Source organism: Aedes albopictus, chromosome 3, assembly GCF_035046485.1.
Source record: "Aedes albopictus strain Foshan chromosome 3, AalbF5, whole genome shotgun sequence".
Taxonomy (NCBI): Eukaryota; Metazoa; Arthropoda; class Insecta; order Diptera; family Culicidae; genus Aedes; species Aedes albopictus.
Window position 1 is genome coordinate 346,714,043 of NC_085138.1, and position 17,926 is coordinate 346,731,968.

At 38.1% G+C, this 17,926-nt stretch overlaps 1 protein-coding gene across 2 annotated transcripts in view; it reads right to left on the reverse strand.

Annotated features, from left to right (window-relative positions):
- The window catches only part of LOC115262617 (uncharacterized), a 174,280-nt gene that overhangs the window by 27,000 nt on the left and 129,354 nt on the right, over nt 1-17,926 (reverse strand). For both annotated transcript variants that reach the window (XM_062855192.1, XM_029865014.2), the window contains exons 2-4: nt 6,500-6,636; nt 6,148-6,397; nt 296-552 (exon numbers count right to left, since the gene is read on the reverse strand). In XM_062855192.1, the coding sequence (XP_062711176.1) occupies nt 296-552; nt 6,148-6,397; nt 6,500-6,636 (644 nt within the window). The remainder of the gene's footprint in view (nt 1-295; nt 553-6,147; nt 6,398-6,499; nt 6,637-17,926) is intronic.

Genomic DNA, 17,926 nt, shown 5'->3' on the forward strand with positions numbered 1-17,926 from the left:
ATTAAATAAAAAATAAGAATAACACTCTAAAAGGAAATTGTAACATTGAAGCATAAATGTAAACACTTTGAATACTTGGAAAATAATAACACATACAAAATTAGGTTTCTTTTAAAATTTATCAAACCATACACCGGAATTCCATTCGTTTACGGCTCGGATACATTCTTCCCCATCAATGCTTCGGCCACGTACCATTCGAAAAACTATCATCGCATCCAACTCAACCGGTGTTGAAAACTTTCAAAAGATTATCTCTCCCACTCATAGCCCTCTCATCGCCCCCGCTTCTCACCTTATAAACGCTGATGATGTAGCCGGTGGTTGGCGTTTGGCCCTTCTTGACGCTACCGATTTCGTTCGGGGCCAGCGCCAACGGCGGCCGACAGATGGAAGCCACTTCGCTGTACAGGTCCAGGGTGTGGGCCGCCGTGTAGCGGGTGTTCTTCGGTTCGAACTTGGACAGGGAAGCCCCCCGGACACCGGTGTAGAACATCGTGGGATCCGTTTGGGTGGTGTTTATCACATAGTACGCGATGAAGGGGAATTCGGCTGGAAAAATGGGAAAGATTGAAGTTTTCATTGTTTTAGTTTGATGATCGATTGATGGAATGAATGTTGACTTGCGGATGAAAAAAAAAAAAGAAAAATGATTGGATTTTACCCTCTTACTTTCTTTAATCTATTGTCATTACAATTTCAGTTTGAAAATGAGTACTTTGGCGTAGCTGGCAGTTGTATATACCTCGATTTAGTGGACCCTCGATAATATAGACCCTCGATTTTATGTACTTCGATTTTATGTACATTTTACCTCGATTTTATGTACATTTTTTAATGGTATTTTTTAAATATTCAATCAGTTTAAAACTTGCAATTTATTACGTGATGACTTATAAACCAGGGGTTTTCAGCCTTTTAACACGCGGAGCATCAATAATTTTTTTTGTAGAGCACCCATGTTAGCGCCAATGCATACCTCATGAAATACTTATTTCTATTTATTTACTGTAATCTCATACTTCCCTTTTGACTTCTTTTTTTATAAATATCCCTGGCTTTGTCGATTATCACGATGAGCGGAGTATATGGAGTGATGATGGAGCAATGACAACATTTTTGACGGATGCATGCAAAATGCTGATTCGCTAGATCAGGGGTTCTCAAACTTTTCCAGCTTGCGACTCACGTTCGAACTTTAAATAATTTGGCGACCCACTAGCACGCTTTTTCATAAAATACGTGATTTTTTTTTGCAAATTTGCATACTTTTGAAATAAATACATTTTATCATTTTCATAGGTTTTGATAAACTAAAGTTACATAGCATTCAACCATTAAAAAATCGTTTTATTTATTGATTATGCTCTTTTCGAAAAGTCTTTTAGAAAAGTCTAGGTAAGGTAAATGTGTTCGAGTGTTCAGCTTCAGTAAATTCTTAGTCTAAAGAATTAAAGATAAGTTTCTAATATGACTTAATCATTTTTTTATGGCTATATCGGTCTTTTTCTACTCAGAGTATAAGGGAGTAGAGATCAATACATGGCCTGCTCGCCTAATTTCAACTTTTATAAATTTTCACACTTGTTCGCAACCTAGCGAATACTACCATATCTATCATTTCATTATCCACTTTGATCTCTACTCCCTTATACTCTGAGTAGAAAAAGACCGATATAGCCATAAAAAATGATTAAGTTATAAATAGAATACGGTCGATAAATCAGTTTCTAATATATTTAATAATCGATAAATCAATTTCTAATAATTTAACACTACAGAATGCAACACTACAGAATAAGTATTTGGTATTCTCTCACGTATTCTAGACATGAATAAAAATCATATAATTAATACAAATCCCTTGAAGATATAATGACAGAAGCATAAAAAGCAGAACTTTAAAATCTACTTAAAAATGAAAGATTTCATTTTCAATCCGAAATGCTATAAATATTAACAGTGCAGTGAGTAGGTTTTTAGAGTTATAGTACTGCTGGATGGTCGATGAATTCTCTTGGAACTCCTAGTCGTATCCTACATAAATACTGATTTTATTTCCATTTTTTAATTGAAATTACTTTTCAGTTGTTCTGATAAACCAATTCTGATCGACATTCAGAAGAATTTTACCGAAGTTTAGCTTTACTGAAGTTCGGTTAAGTTGAAGTCCAGTGATATATTAACTGCTGAACTTGGCGTGTAAATGTAATTAATTGAAAATGCAAACTGCAAGCAACTACTTGAGAACATTTTTTTTTCAGAACACAAGAAAAATCGAAAATTTTACCCTTTACTTAAACCATCTTATTTAAAACTCATAGTTTCAGAAACGATACCAGAACGCCGACAGTTTTTTTTCAATATTCAATATACTCCAGACTAACACTCATAATACAGAATTTTGAATAGAATTAAGGAGAAACCGAATTCCTAGAAATAACTCTGACTTTTCTCCAAGGGAGTATTTGTAAATTTGGAAAAGCTAGCAAGCAATATCATTGTACATAAGTTAATTAAGACATTCCTTCTACACTGAAACCTCCATTTAAGTCGATGCATGGCTGATCGAAAATAATTTTTACCGTACAGGCAATGACAAAACTATAGACTTTTATATTTTTTAACACTTCGCATGACAAAGGAGATTTGTCAAAAAATATAAAACTGTATAATTTATTCATTACCTGTACGGTAAAAAATATTTTCGATCAGCCATGCATCGACTTAAATGGAGGTTTCAGTGTAATATTGCCCAAGCCTTCGCGGCCCCCCTAAAAACTATGGGTCGCGAGTAGTTTGAGAAACGCTGCGCTAGATCTTCCCTAAAAGTTTTCTAACAAACTTTTTTCAACGATTCTTATGACTTTCTCACCGAGAATTGTATTATATATCTGATATTTTTGGTAGCTTGCTGATTGAATTCCAAAATTTATAGCAAATTCCATAAAAAAGGTCATTGTAATGCTCCGAATGATGACTGACAAAATTTGTGATAAATTATTTCTAGTGCTCTCAGAGTAGAATCAGATCTAATTAGTCATGGTTCCTCGATTTCAGCGTCCCTTCACGTGCACATTCCCAAGGAAGAATTCCTGGAGGAATCTTTGAAGGAACCGCCTGAGCAATTCGGGAACTGCTGGAACAACTTCTAAAAGAATACATGGAACAACTTTTGATTGATTGATTGATGTCTTTATTAAAGAGACTTTCTGCCCTTGGGTCCAACTTTTGAAGAAATCCCTGCCGAAATTTCTAGTAATATTGAACAAGTATCTTAAGATATATCCGAAAGTATCGCTGAATAAATTTCGAAAAGAATTTTAAAAAATCTGAAGAAAATTCTAAATAAATTCCTGAAAGAATTTCTGAAAAAAAAGCATTATTTTTAAAACTCATAGATGGATTTTCTGAAGAAGTTCCGGAAGGAATACCTGGAAACTCTTGCTGGAATAACTAACAAAACCTTTCGAGATATTAAAAAAAAAACTGGAGGAATCCCCAAATAAAAATTTTAAACAAAGTTTTAATAAATTCCTTGAGAAACCCATAGAAGAATTCTTAGAGGTACGCTTGGAGGAAATCCTCCTGGAGGTATCTATATATATAAAAATGAGTTTGAAGTTCCTTTGAGGCAACAAAACTCAAGAACGGGTGAACCGATCAGCATGAGTCTTGCATGGTTCGATTCGTATTCGTGGTGGCTGTGTTTATATGTACAAAAAGTTACGAAAATCCACTAGAAAAGTAAAAAAAATGATAAAATACTGTTTTTTCATGAGCCGGGAACAAATTCAGCGTGATCAAAATTGAATCAATCTAGAGTGCGTTGCTGCGACCTCAACAGTTGTCAAACAACCACAGCTTGGCAAGACAAAGTTTGCCGGGGCAGCTAGTCTCTGATAAAATATATAAAGGAATAACCGGCGGAATTTCTGAGGAAATCTCTGTGTCAATTTCTGCAAGAATCTCTGTATAAATGTCTTCCAGCCTTTCCATAGCAATCCTCTGTAGATGTCGGCAAAATCTGTAGAAAAATGTCTGAAGTAATCCTTGGAGGATTGCCTAAGACTTTATCTAGCTTAAAAAATCCTTGGAGCAATTTCTGGAAGAAAAATGCCTTGAAGCAATGTCTAAAGGCATGTGAATATATTTTGGGAATTTCCTTAATAATCTCTTGTAGAATTCCAAAAGAAATCATTAGAGACAGTTTTGTTTGAAAACTTCTGAGAAAATTTGGAAGCTTTTCTAGATGAATGCTTCGAAAAAAATCTGGAGGAAATCCGAAGAAACTCGTAGATGAATTTCTGGAACAATCTATGCTAGATTTTTCGAACCCATGCAACATTTATGGAAGCCATCCGTGCAAGACTTTCTTAAGGAGTTCTTAGAGAAGTTTCTAAATGACATTCTAAAGTCTAGAGGAATCCTTAGAAGATTTCCAAAGATTTTTTCAGGATCTCGTGAAAGATTTTTTAAACGAATCCTAGGATGGATTTCAACAAGGGTCTTTGAAGGAATTATCGAAAAATCTGTGGAAGTTTATTTAAATTAATGGAGAAATCTGTAAAAAAAATCTCTGGAGGAAAAGCTGGAGATATTTTTGAAGAAATCACTAGTCGAATTTATAATAAAACCCATGGAAGATTTTCTGAAGGAACCCCCAGGAAAGTTTCTACAGGAATCCCTGGAGAATTTTCTAGAGAAATCCCAGAAAGTTTTTCTGACAGAAATTCAGATTTCAAAAAATCCCTGGAGCCACTTCTAAAGCCAACCCAGTAAGAACTTTTGAAATTAATCCTTGGGGAATCGTTTGAGAGAATGCTTAAAGGAATTTCCGAAGGATTTTTCAGAAAAATATCTAAAAAAGGTAAATCTCTGAAGGGTTTTCTGAAGAAATACCTGGAGGAGTTTCAATAAAAATTCATACACAACTCTTTCTAAAACATCTGGAGAAATCACTAGTGGAATTTCTGTAGAAATTGGAAGTTGTTGTGGAAATTTTTGATTAAATCCTTGAAAGAATTTTCAAAGTAACCCCAGTTTAAATTTTTGAATGAACTTTTGAAACATTTTCTGAAAAATAGTTTATGTAGGCATAGGGTACACGCTCCCTCAGTGGAGGTAGTACCAATAGTTGTAGTAGTGGCAATTTAGCACTATTTCGACCAAAAAGCTCGTAAATGACATTTTTTTTAGATGCATTATACTAATTTTTTGATATGTTGTGTAAAAATGTCCCAACTTTCGATTGACGCAAAAATTTTAAAAAATCGGTGGTTGCCGACATGGTGAAAAAATTGTATTGGTAAATAAATTCAAGATGGCGGCCGAAATCAATATGACCGACCAAACTTTTTATAACTGCAAAAATAACATCTATCTGTTCTCTTCTCAACAACATTTCTTTTTGAAGTGGTTTCTGGTGAAACTTTCGAGTTATAACGGTTTAAATGAGTCAATCAGACAATCGAGGGGTCCACCATAATGGTTGTGGCTCTAACTAACGAGGGGTCCATCAATTTAATTAACCAAATGCATTTTCCTTACTTTTTTGGGGAGGACCGTCAGAAAATTGCCACCTTAAACATTTTTTAAGACATGGTGTAAATAGTGGGACGGTCTCAGCGAGAGTTACGGGAAATAATCTGTACCGACCAGCTGATAGCAGGTAGTATCCTTACACCAGCTAGAGAATCCCCAAACCAAGCCGGAACGAATGGCCCAAAAGTGTACCAGACGGCGTGACCCTTTACAACCCGACTGTGTGAACGTTTGCAAAATTTGTGTGACCTGTTGATTTGTGTATCGAGCCCTGAAGATAGTCCAATAGCCGGACCGAAACGTTGGCAATGATAGAAGAGTAATTAACGCAATTTATGAGACTGAGAGCCAAAAATTCCGAAAGTCAACCATTATTAAGATTTAGAAATTGTAGAAAACGGTCCAGAAGTTTTAGAAGTCTGTTTTTTAGTGTTTTACGATGCTTAAAACATGTATCACAGAAAGGGTAACGGTTAAACTTCCCTAAAACTCTCCTCCCGGTATTCTACGCAGGATTCTTCCAAGGATCCCTTTAGGTATTATTTTAAACATTCCTCCAGAAATTCCTCGTGGACTACTTTAGGGGCTTCTTCACAAACTTACCCGAGCTTCGCTCCATATTGGCCAGCAGCATTCCGCCGACGGCATTGTTACCCTGTTGCACCTCGTTCAGCAATTCCGAAGCAACTGCCCGCTGTTTCGTTAGTGGGTGCGCCAGCGGTGATTCCAACAGCGGGTCGATTGGTTCCAGTGGGCTCATCAGGTGTGCCAGAATGCAAATCTTCGGATCTGAAACCTCCAGTACGCTGAGCGGTCCGGACTGGGAGGGGTCTGTCGTTTCCGGAGTGGGAAGCTAATGAGGAAAGATTAAAAGGAAAGGAAAAATCAAAAATGCAAATCCTAATCACGGCGCGGCCGTTTAGGCGCCCAGGGTGGTGGGGGTGCGATTACTCACGGGAATTCCGGCGGGCAGAAACCGATCTAAACTGTGCACCGGAATGATGAAGCAGTCCTTGTCGAGCGTTGCCAGCGAGATGGGCTCACTTCGGGAACTGACGAAACCACCGCTGCCCGGTTGACCACCGAAACTGACTGCAAGCGGTTTCGGAATCCAATTTGCGCGCACGATACAGATTGGAATTTGCGGGCGGCCGGCCATGGAAATGAAGAGAAAGATAAAACAGAACAAAAAATGTCAATCAGAATTCTTTTGTTAGGAGCGGAGGATGAGAATCTTTTTTATATTCATAAATTATTTAAACCACTAGAGAATGAGATACACAAAAAATGTTTGCATAATGGAAAACGCTATTCATGGCATGTTGCTTCCGCTGTTGAATGTGCGGTTTATAGTGCTTGCTTGATATATTCATTCGGGATTCAATAGCGGAATTGGTCATCGGGTCGGTTATCTATTGTTTTTGTGTTTCCCACTTTGTTCCGGAGGTGACTTACCGCGTTAGGCAGATATTGAATAAATTTAACAGAGAACAGAATACACACACACAAGCAAAGCATACAAGGATCAGGAAGCGTTTCATTGGAGGCAGACCGGTGTTCTCCTTGTGATGACTAGTTTTTAGCTGTATACAAACCAATTATTTGACTTATAGGCTTACTAACCATACTTAGGAGGGTTTCTGATAGATATAAAGGTCGGAGACCTATACCCAAGAGAGTTCTTTAAAACTTTTAACAGCTATTGAATTCACTGCTTGATCACATGAAGTTGTGTGAGCATGAGTTTTGTTCATAGTGATTCAAATGATATTCTAGTTATGCAAGTGCATGTATGTATGTATATTCAATGACGTATATTGTAGGAAGGTCTTGGATATTCTTTAACTCCCCGCGCTTTAACTCTAACTAGTCTTTAACGCACTTCCACTCTCCACTACGATCCTCGCCTGTGAAATCTCCTTAAACATAACCTTCCACCTAACCTCTTGAAATCCCGCTTGAACAGTGCATCAGAACTTTATACGCACAAATCTCAAGAAGCAAGCATCACACAACAGTTCGTTTTATTATTCTATCCCTTTCGAGGCGGAGCGCAAAAAGTGAAATTTCCATACAAATGGCTCAACTATAGCTCTCCAGTACACAATCTTTCGATTTCTAGCTTTGACTTCTTAGATAAATCGAAAATAAAAAATGTGCGGCAGATAAAACTTTTTCATGTTTTTCGGTTTTCGTCCACTTCTTGTTCAACCTGTTGTGGTAAATCCCACATGCAACGTAAACAAAAGTTTGTTTGCACACATACAAGTATAAGTAATAGTTCAATTACTAAAACAGTTTACATCCTATAAAACAAAGATAAACAGATGGAAAAAATATGCAAACCTGTTATTATAAAACAGCACAATTGTGCTGGTTCGTTACAAAAAGGCTATTCTTGCTCACTTGTAGTAAGCTTAAAAAAAGAAGATCAGGTGCGCTGGTTTTGATTACGGAGAGATTTGTGCCCTCGAAATCGTGAGTAGGTGCCAAAGTCAGCCAATGTGGCGGCCATTTTGGGATTTTAACAAGTCTGTCCTTAATGCAGTAATTAAGTAAAGTATTTCACTAAGCCTCCCACATCACAACAACATACCTAACGTGGTAAAGCCTGCGCACTTTAGAATCGGTACACTTTCAACCGGCTGCCGCTCAAAAACGGTGTCACTTGGAAAAAAGTGTTGTTAGAAGCAATTGAAGCTTATCTATTGTAGTTTGTAGGAAAAATATAAAATTTGCTGTTTTTATATTTTTAGATGAAATATTGATCTGAATTCGTAAATAGTGCCAGTATTTTCTGCACACATTGAGCAAAAACCAATTATTGTCAGATTCAAGATTTGTGTAGGAATATATAATTACCAAACCCACCAATTACGCAGTATAGAATTGTTGTTGGTGTTGTGATTGTTGATTAAGGGAGGTAAAATATTCCATGAGTGTTTTAAAATTTCCAATATAGCTATGGTAAGCCTTTGAAGGGTTTTATGGAAAATCAAAGGCTTTCATAGATATTTAAGGTCAACAAAGTTGTTTTCGTATAAACTTTAGTTCAGCAAATACGCATACGGGAAGGATACTATACGAATAGTATTGGTATACAATAAACCAATGATTTGATGCAGAACAATATAAATAATCGTGGCTCGAAAGCTGTATGGACTATTTCTAACGAAATTCATTGGATGCGTTTTGATGGCGTGAAATATCTAACGATTTTTTTTAATAAAACTGAATCTACTCAGAAGTTTTTTATTTGTGATCATAGAATCACATCTATAGTTCCACAATCTATATGGTTTTCAGTGTTTTTTCCATGAAAACTATCTTATTTTAGGCTTATTATGAGGAGTTAGCCTTATGACTGTTATTTTCCGACTACTGTGAGGGAAAACTGCTAATAATTCCAAAAATAATCCAGATTTCGATATGAATTAAGTTGGGCCACTTGAATTGGGGAATTGTAGATCCAAAAAACGATCGCAGGAAATATTTTTTCATAAAAAAAATAGTTTGAGTAAAATTATGTTTTGAATACAGCGTGAATGGACAATAAGGCTATAAGTTTATTATGGTCTTGTGAACCATATTTGTCAAGAGTTTAATGTCGTAACTTGTTCTGAGCATATGTTTGATGAGTATAATTTTGTTTCTTGTGGAAATATCAGCCCGTAAGCTGTGAAATTTGAAAATATTGACGATCATTGGTTTGTGCAGAATAAAATGGCATGAATTTCACAATCAGGTCAAAATTTTATCTTGAAGAAATAAAAACTGATTTTTTCATATTTTTCCTACAAAAAACAATAAATAAGCTTCATTTGCTTCTTACAACATTTTTTTCTAGGTTAAACCGTTTTTGATCTGCAGCCGGTAGAAAGCGTACCGATTCTAAAGTGCGCAGGCTTTAGCCATTGACATCTGACACTTGGCTATCACACCGAGGACCTGGGATCGAATCCCACTCCCGACAATCTCACAAAATGTGGGTTCTTCCGTCGGAAGGGAAGTAAAGCGTGGGTCCTGAGATGAACTAGCCTAGGAAGAAAAATCTCGTTAATACAGATAAAAAAAATGACATCTGAGAGTAGACTGACGTAGACATCATCATGTCACGGTCATCTGCAATAAATCATCATCCTGATAATAAGGACTGTATCGGAAATTAACTATAAACGTTCAAAATGCTCTATCTCGAAGCACGGTTGGTCTTTTCATTCCGGTTCTTCTATAAAACTTTCACAATATAGTTAAGCTTGGATCAGCTTGAAGAAATTTGGAAAATACTTAGTATTATTGAAAATATGGTTCTATGAGTATACCACACAAAACAACAATTTGTACAAACTGCATTTTTTCTAAATTTTTCAACGTTTCAATAATTTATAGCGAAAAAAATTTGTATAAGGAAAAATCTGGAAAATAATGATTATTACTAGCAGTTATGTAGACATAACATAACACTCAACACCGACTTTTAAAATTCCTATTTTGGATAGAAAAACCTCCAACATTAAGAATACCCAGCTAGCAAATTCTTCCTGCGCAGGTATTCCTTTAGTAATTCCACTGGAGATTCCTTCAAAGTTTTCTAATGAGATTCCTCCAAAAACATTGTAGAAGGATTTCAATTTCAATGAAATCTTCCGAAATTATTCCGAAAATTTGGTCTCAAAATCTAGAAACTCCTCCGTTTTTTTCACAGATTCTTCAAAACATTCCAAGATATTACCTTATGTTTTTGTTTAAAAATTTCTCCAAGAGTTCTTTTAAGTGGATTTCTATGGATTCTTTCTAAGATTCCACCAAGAATTACTTTGTTTCTTTTTTTCAGAATGTTGTACAAGGATTTCTTTAGCAATTCTTTCCCACATGAAATTGAAAATTCCCACATGAATGTGTCTAGATTTTTCTTCGAGGATTCAGCCTGCAGAAATTCCTCCAGAAATTATACGAAGATTCCTTCAGGATTTTCTCCATATATTCCTCCGTGTATTAAAATATTTCCGTGTAATTTAAAAATTTTTCATTGGAATTTATCGGAAATTGCTTTAGAAATAGATCCAGACTTTTTGCTAGGGATCTTTGCAGACGCTTATTCCTCTCGGTATTCAAACAGGTTTTTTTCAGCAATTTGTCCTCTGATTTCTACAGGAATACTTACAAAAAATCCTCCAAGAATTTTTATTAACCCTCCTTGAGCATTAGGGTCATTTTTTGACCCAAGCCGTACACTACGTCAGTACTTATCGTAACACGAGCTGGTTCAACGTAATTCATTAAGAAGTGTAATGGATTTCTCCAGTAATTTTCCTATAAATTGATATTTTTTTTTGGAAATTTCATCAAGGGTTCTTAAGAATTTTTTTCTAAGATTGCTTCAAGAATTTCTTAAGATATTCCTCCAGAGATTCACTCAAAACTACTTCCCAAGTACGGATAAAGGAAGTTCAACTGTTGCGATCTTTAGAGCTACTAATTCGGCACTGCAGTCTTGGGGAATTAAAACTAAAGTTTTAGATTTTCCCAACATTTCGACTCGTGTTAGAGTTTTCTTCAGGGGATAATTCTGGCTATACGTTACCTCTACCAGAAGTGTAGTGCAAAGAAAACAATCTTCATTAAGTGAAATTAAGAAAAAAACCGCTACGTTTCACTTAATATCCAAATATCCAATGTTTAACAGTTCAGACGCCGACAGTTCTATGTCACCCCAAACGAAAAACGAATAGCCAGAATTATCCCCTGAAGAAGAATCAAAACGTTGGAAAAAATCTAAAACTTTCGTTTAAATTCCCCAAAACTGCAATGCCGAATTAGTAGCTCTAGTTCCCAAAGTCTCTTCAGATTTACACTGAAAATGCTGCTGGGCTTCCTTCTGAAATTTCTTTGAAGATATTTTTTTTATCTCCAGAGACTTCTTCAGGAATTTCAGCTAGGGATTTTTCTAAATCTAAATTTTCCATGTATTTTCATCAACCATGCCAAGTTATTGCACTATATATTTGGTTCCGACAACTCAGACTATGAATACGCCAGGGAACGCCATGGTCTCGGAGTAATGAGCGGGAACGGAGAGCTGTTTGCAGAGTTTTATGGCAACAGTGACATGGTGATTGGGGGATCGCTCTTTTCTCATCGACCAATGCATAAAGTGACATGGGTTTCCCGTGATGGCGTCACGGAAAATCATATCGATCACATCTGCATCAGCCGAAAATGGAAACAGACCCTGCTTGATATGCGGAACAAACTTAGCGCTGACTCCTAATTGACGAGGTCCAGCTGCGCATTGCGAGGATCCATCGACAGGAGGAGACAATCGGGCGCCGGCTAAACACATGCCGACTGGGAGACGCTGCGATGCAATGGCCTTCATCGAGTATCTACAGAACTGCGCTGCGGACATTCCGGAAGGTGAAAGATCAAAGGGGCACCATCAAGAACGCCTTCATCGCCCCCAGCGAGAATAATTTGGGTAAGCTACGCACCCGGAGAAAGCAGTGGATCACAGATGGTACCTGGAGGAAGAAAGAGGAGCAAATAAAAGCCAAAGCCACGATAGAGCGAGCGAAAACACGAGGAGCCAAAGCCGTATCCCGTCAGCGCTATTCAGCGGGACAAAAGAGCGTGGGTGGACTCCCTAGCCGACCGGCGACATTTGTCTCGTCTTCGATGTCCTACGTCGCCTCTGCTGGCCTAAGATGAATGCTACGATGCCCGCGAACGACACGTTCGGACAGCTATTGATCGCCCGGTTGACCAGTTGAAACCCCGGTTCGAGCACTTTGGAAACTTTTTGCAAGTGTCAGCCACGCCCCCACCCGATAGCAACCGAAATTTGGGAACGAAAGTGGAAGTGGGTCTACCACATTCTACGCTGGGATGGGAACGAAATCTACAAGCGTTGGGTTGGAACACAGCAGGATACCACAACAGGGATAACTCCAGAAGGTCAGTCTCAATAAAGAAGTAAAGGAAGACAGAAATTGGACCGGGCGAGCAATCGCCCAGAATGGAGAATCTTCGATTCGGCCCTCTGCAGCACCACCATGGGTGCTCAGTACTGGAAGTACTTAACAACTAAAATTACTTCTCATTCCAAAAGATGCATTATTAGGTTCTTTTTCACTGGAACAGCTTTTCTCAGTAATTTTCCCCATCTGTGACGATTATAGTTAGAAGAACAAACGCAATTAATTTTCTTTTGCTTCTGCCAACCAAAGCAATTTCGTAAAGTTGCTAGTGTCTTACATTTTCAGTCTGCAATCAGTAGTGATTGGTTTGACCCTATCATATAGCTTTACCTTTTTTTGGATGCTGAGAATGAAGTGCGATGAGCTCCACGTGAAATTTGCTTCCCTTTCAGTAGCTTTTCTAGATGATAGGTAGCATGCAACAGCAAGTCAAAACCAGGGGGCAGAAGCAAATCCACCTCCATACCGCCTCATGCCGGTTGGTCGGTGGGATGTTTTCCTTTGCACCAAAAACCGGTGCCAACGGTTGTGTTTGTCCATCGGAGATGATTGCTTGGGCAAATAAATCTGTTCGTTCGTTCACTACTGGTTGGTCGTTCCAGGTCAGTTTCAAAGTCTCCTCTACAACTGGGTAGATTTGCAGAAGTCTGCAGTGCTGCAAAGTGATTCGGAGTCGGAGTCGGAGTCGTCGAGCCCTGCTGGAAGCCGATTCTTGTTTTTCACAGTTCGAAAAACTGTTTCTCACCAAGGAAGATGGTTGAATCTGGTGAGTCTGAATGTGGGGGTTCGAAGGCGAAGGTCAATTTGCCAGGAATGCTACACAGCAAATTCGAACCAATGACCAAGATATCAATGGAGGATGAGAAAATTTTGCACAATGCATTGCGGCGGAAATTTCCAACCAAACGATAGCAGGGTGTTGATGGTGAGAGTATGATACGTCCGTTGGCATCTTATTGCTGTGGAAGAGGGTTGTGGACCGCCGTTTTCACAGCAAGCAAGAATCAGGAAAACAAATATCTGCAATTGAGATTGAGTGGATTCGATAAATACTGTCGAAAAGAAAGATTTACAAGTAGACTGCAATGCCAAGCGTTATGTTGAATGCAATGAATGCTAATTGAATTCAAAGTTGGTTTCGTCGATGGTATAATTCGTCAGTATCGACAGAACGGCTATTGGAGACCAAGGACGACATCACTGGTGTTCTACTGATGCCCTGTCCATAAACTACGTAGACTCTGAAGGGGGAGGAGGGGTTCAGGCCAATATCTGCGGTCGCTACAAATTTAGAAATTTTGTATCGACAAAAGTCTACGAGGGGGAGGGGGTCTGCGATTGCCAAAATTTAGTCTACGTAGTAATACGGACAGCGCCTGATTGCTGTGCAGGGAAAGGTAATAAATAAGTTTATAGCTTGAATCGTACCGGAATTTTGCCGCATTGTTTGCTATAGAAAATGGTCCGGATCGGTCGAGGCGTTCCGGAGTTATGGCCATTTCAGTGATCGGAACCAGCACTGGTAGTACTGACCGTATATAAAACTGAAGCAAAGCATCATGCGACACATCGAACTGCGGCGATTTATGTAGCTTTTAGCATGGTTGACAAGTTTTGTGCGGAAATCAACAATGAAGACCAGAAATTTCACGATGTCGGTCTAAAATCCAATATGGCGGCTCCAAATTCAAGATGGCGGCTTCAAATTCAAGATAGCGGCTGTTTATTAGAGATTTAGTATGGTGAAAATGTCAGGAGTTCTTAAATTGCGACCAGAATATCCAAGATGGCGGTCTAAAATCCAATATGGCGGCTCCAAATTCAAGATGGCGGCTTCAAATTCAAGATTGCGGCTGTTTATTAGAGATTTAGTATGGTGAAAATGTCAGGAGTTCTTAAATTGCGACCAGAATATCCAAGATGGCGGTCTAAAATCCAATATGGCGGCTCCAAATTCAAGATGGCGGCTGTTTAATTGACCTATAGGCCCTAAAATCATGCAATATGGGTATATTTGGTATGGAGAAGATGTCCGGAGTCCAGAATATCTGTTGCGGTCATGGGAGGTGCTGGCGAAAGCCGATTCTTTCAGCAGAAAGGAAAACGGTTTCATTTACCTACGATCAGCTTCAAATTTGGTATGCGTTGCTATGCGCAACAATATTCAAGATGGTGGTCTGAAATCCAACATGGCTGCCCCAAATTCAAGATAGCGGCTGTTTAACGGTGTTTAGGCTCTAAAGTCATGCAATATGGCTATATTTGGTATGAGGAAGATGTCTGGAGCTTAAAAATGCCAACAAATATATCCAAAATGGTGATCTAAAATCCAAGATGGCCGCTTAAAATTTAAAAAATGGCGACAGTTTAATGGTGTTTTAGGTTCCAAAATCATGCAATATGGGTATATTTGGTATGGGGAAAATGTCTGAATTTCAAAAATGGCGACCAAAATATCCAAGAGAGCGACTCAAGATTCAAGATGGCGATTGTCGAATGGAGTTGTAGGCTCTAAAGCCAATATTTGGTATGGAGAAGATGCTTCTTCTTTTTCTTCTTTATGGCTCGACGTTCGCATTGGAACTTGGATTGTCTTTCTTCTACTTAGTGTTCTTAGAGCACTTCCACAGTTATTAATTGAAGGTCTTTCTTTGCCTGCCATTGCATGAATTTGTATATTGTGTTGCAAGTACAATGATACTTTATGCCCAGGGAGTCGAGAAAATTTTCCCAACCGGAACGGGAATCGAACCCGCCGTCTATGGATGGGTAATCAATAGCCTTAACCACTAGGCTAACTGGAGACCCCGGTATGGAGAAGATGCCCAGAGTTCAAAAATGCCGACCAGAATATCCACGATGGCGCTCATAATCCATGAGGCGGCTGTTTAATGGAGGTTGAGGTTCCAAAATCATGTAATATGGGTATATTTGATAATATGTAAAAAAATCCGGAATTAAAAAATGACAACCAGAATATCCAAGATGGTGGAATTAAATCCAAAATAGCGGCTGAAAATTCAAGATTGCAGCTTTTTTAAGAGCTTAAGGCTTAAACATCAAGAGCCAGATAAACGATCCATTTCTGGTATCATGAAATGGATTTTTGTTTAACGTATGGAAGTGCGATATTCACCAATGTTACTTAAGTTTTGTCGAAAATGGGGTTTTGAAGGCACGACAAAGGCGCCATCACCGCTAGGTGGATTAACTAGGGTTTTTTTTGTTTATTTCAAATTTTGTACTGTTAATGGAATGACCATACGTCTCCATCACTTCAATATAAAAGTCAATTTTATTTATTATTTATATATTTTTTATTTTTTTTTAGCCATTGGCTACTATGTAAACTTCAGTTAGTAAATATATACCAGTGAATTCGCTTGCTGCAGAGTGATAATCCTCCATAAATTTCTTCAGACATTCTCCAGAACTTCCTTGTGAATGCCTCCATAAATTCCTTCTTATTTACCTACAGAAATTTCTTCTCAGATTCCTCCTAGAGTTCTTTTCGAGATTCATTCAGGAGCTCCTTCTGGAATTCCTCCAGGAGTGCTTTCACAGATTATCTAAATGTTCTTTCGAAGATTTCTCCGGAGGTTCCTTCGAGGGACCCCCAGGAATTTCTTTTGAAATTATTCCAGCTGTTTCTTCAGATGTTTCTCCAGGAATTAGTTCTGGGAATCCTCAAAGAGTTTCTTCTAGGAATCGTCAAGAAGTTCCTTTAAGGATTTCCTTTTTGAGAATTCCTTCAGCAGTTCCTTCTGGGAATTCTTCAAAAGTTTCTTCTGTGATTTTTCATGGAGTTGTTTCTGAGATTCCTCAAGGAGTTTCTTAAAGTCTTTCTTCACGGATACCTTCCGTAATTTCTTCTGAGGTTCCTCCAAAATTTTCCAAGATTGACCAGGAGTTGCTTCTGGGATTTATTCAAGAGTTACAGAGAGAGAGTTTCTTCTGAGATTCCTCATTTTGAAAGTTCTGAGATTCCTGCAGGAGTTCCTTTCAGGATTCCTCTAGGATGTATAGGATGTCTCCATGAGTTCTTTCTGAGATTAGTCCAGGACATCTTTCCTGGATTCCGCAAAGAGTTTCCTTCAGTATTTTCTCCGGAGATTACACAACACAAGAAGTTTCTTGTGGAATCCTTTTAGGAATTCCACTCTTTCCAAGAGTCCTCCAGAAGTTCTTTTCGGGATTGCTTAAGAAGTTCCTTTCAGGCATTTCCTTCAGAAATTCCAGGAAGTCTTTCTTGGTTTCATTCAAGAAAAACTTCTTGGGGGATTCCTCCTAGGACTTATTCCAGAATTATTTTCAGAACTCTTTCCTGGATTACTTAGGGAAAGTCTTCCGGCGTTCTTCCTTCATTTTTCAACATTTTTTTTATAGAATTTCTTCAGCAGGTTAATATAAACTCCTCCAGATGTTCCAGACGTAATCAGTGAAGACTTCACAGTACTAGATTTTAAGTAATGAGCTGAACGTCACTGCAATGATATGTTCCTTCTGGGAACCCCGGAAAAAGTACTCTTGAAGGCATTCCAAATTTATAGAAATCTCAGAAGATTTAAGCTCCAGCTCCAAAAAAAAAATCATGTAGTTTTTCTGGTACTCCTGGTTGCATGCCAGACGGAACCTCTTTAGAAATCTCAGAAAAAAAGCTCCTGGAAGAACCACAGAGCGAACTTTTGAAGGAATCCTGGATAGACCCCTGGTAAAATATTAATTAAATTGTCCATATAAAATCGCATTGGAGTTTAACAGAGTCACTCCGGGATTTCTCCGGAATCTCAGAAGAAACTCCTTGAAAAATCACAGAAGACTCTCGTGGAAATACTGAAAGAACGGAGTGAATTCCACAAGGAACTTTTGGATAAATCCCAGAAGCCTGGCTTTCCTTGGAAAATCTTGGAAGAATCCTAGAAGGAACTCCGGGAGGTATTCGTAAATGAACTTCTGAGGGAATCCTTGAAAGAGCTTCTGCAGGTATACAAGAAAGACTTCAAGAAACTCTTCCAGGAATCTTATAAAGAGCTTCTTGAAAAATCACAGAAGAAACTTTTGAAGAATTCCCAGAAAGTACTGCTGAAGGAATTCCCAAAAAAAAAAAGAAAACCTATAAGGAACTTCTTGACGAATTCTAGAAGAAAATTCTTGAGGATTCTCAGAATTAATTCCTGTAGAAACACTAGAAGAAATTGCTGGAGTAATTTCAGTAGGAACTCCTTTAGAAAAATTCCGAGAAGTTTTCAGAAAATTCTCTGGAAGTTCCTCCTCAAATTCCTCCAAGATTTTTTTTTAGAAATTTCTATAATAATTTCTATAATAAGTCTTTCACGAAACCATCCGTAGATCCCTCTTATCTGTATTCCCACTTCTAATAGAGCAGGTGCATTTTATGGTGACAA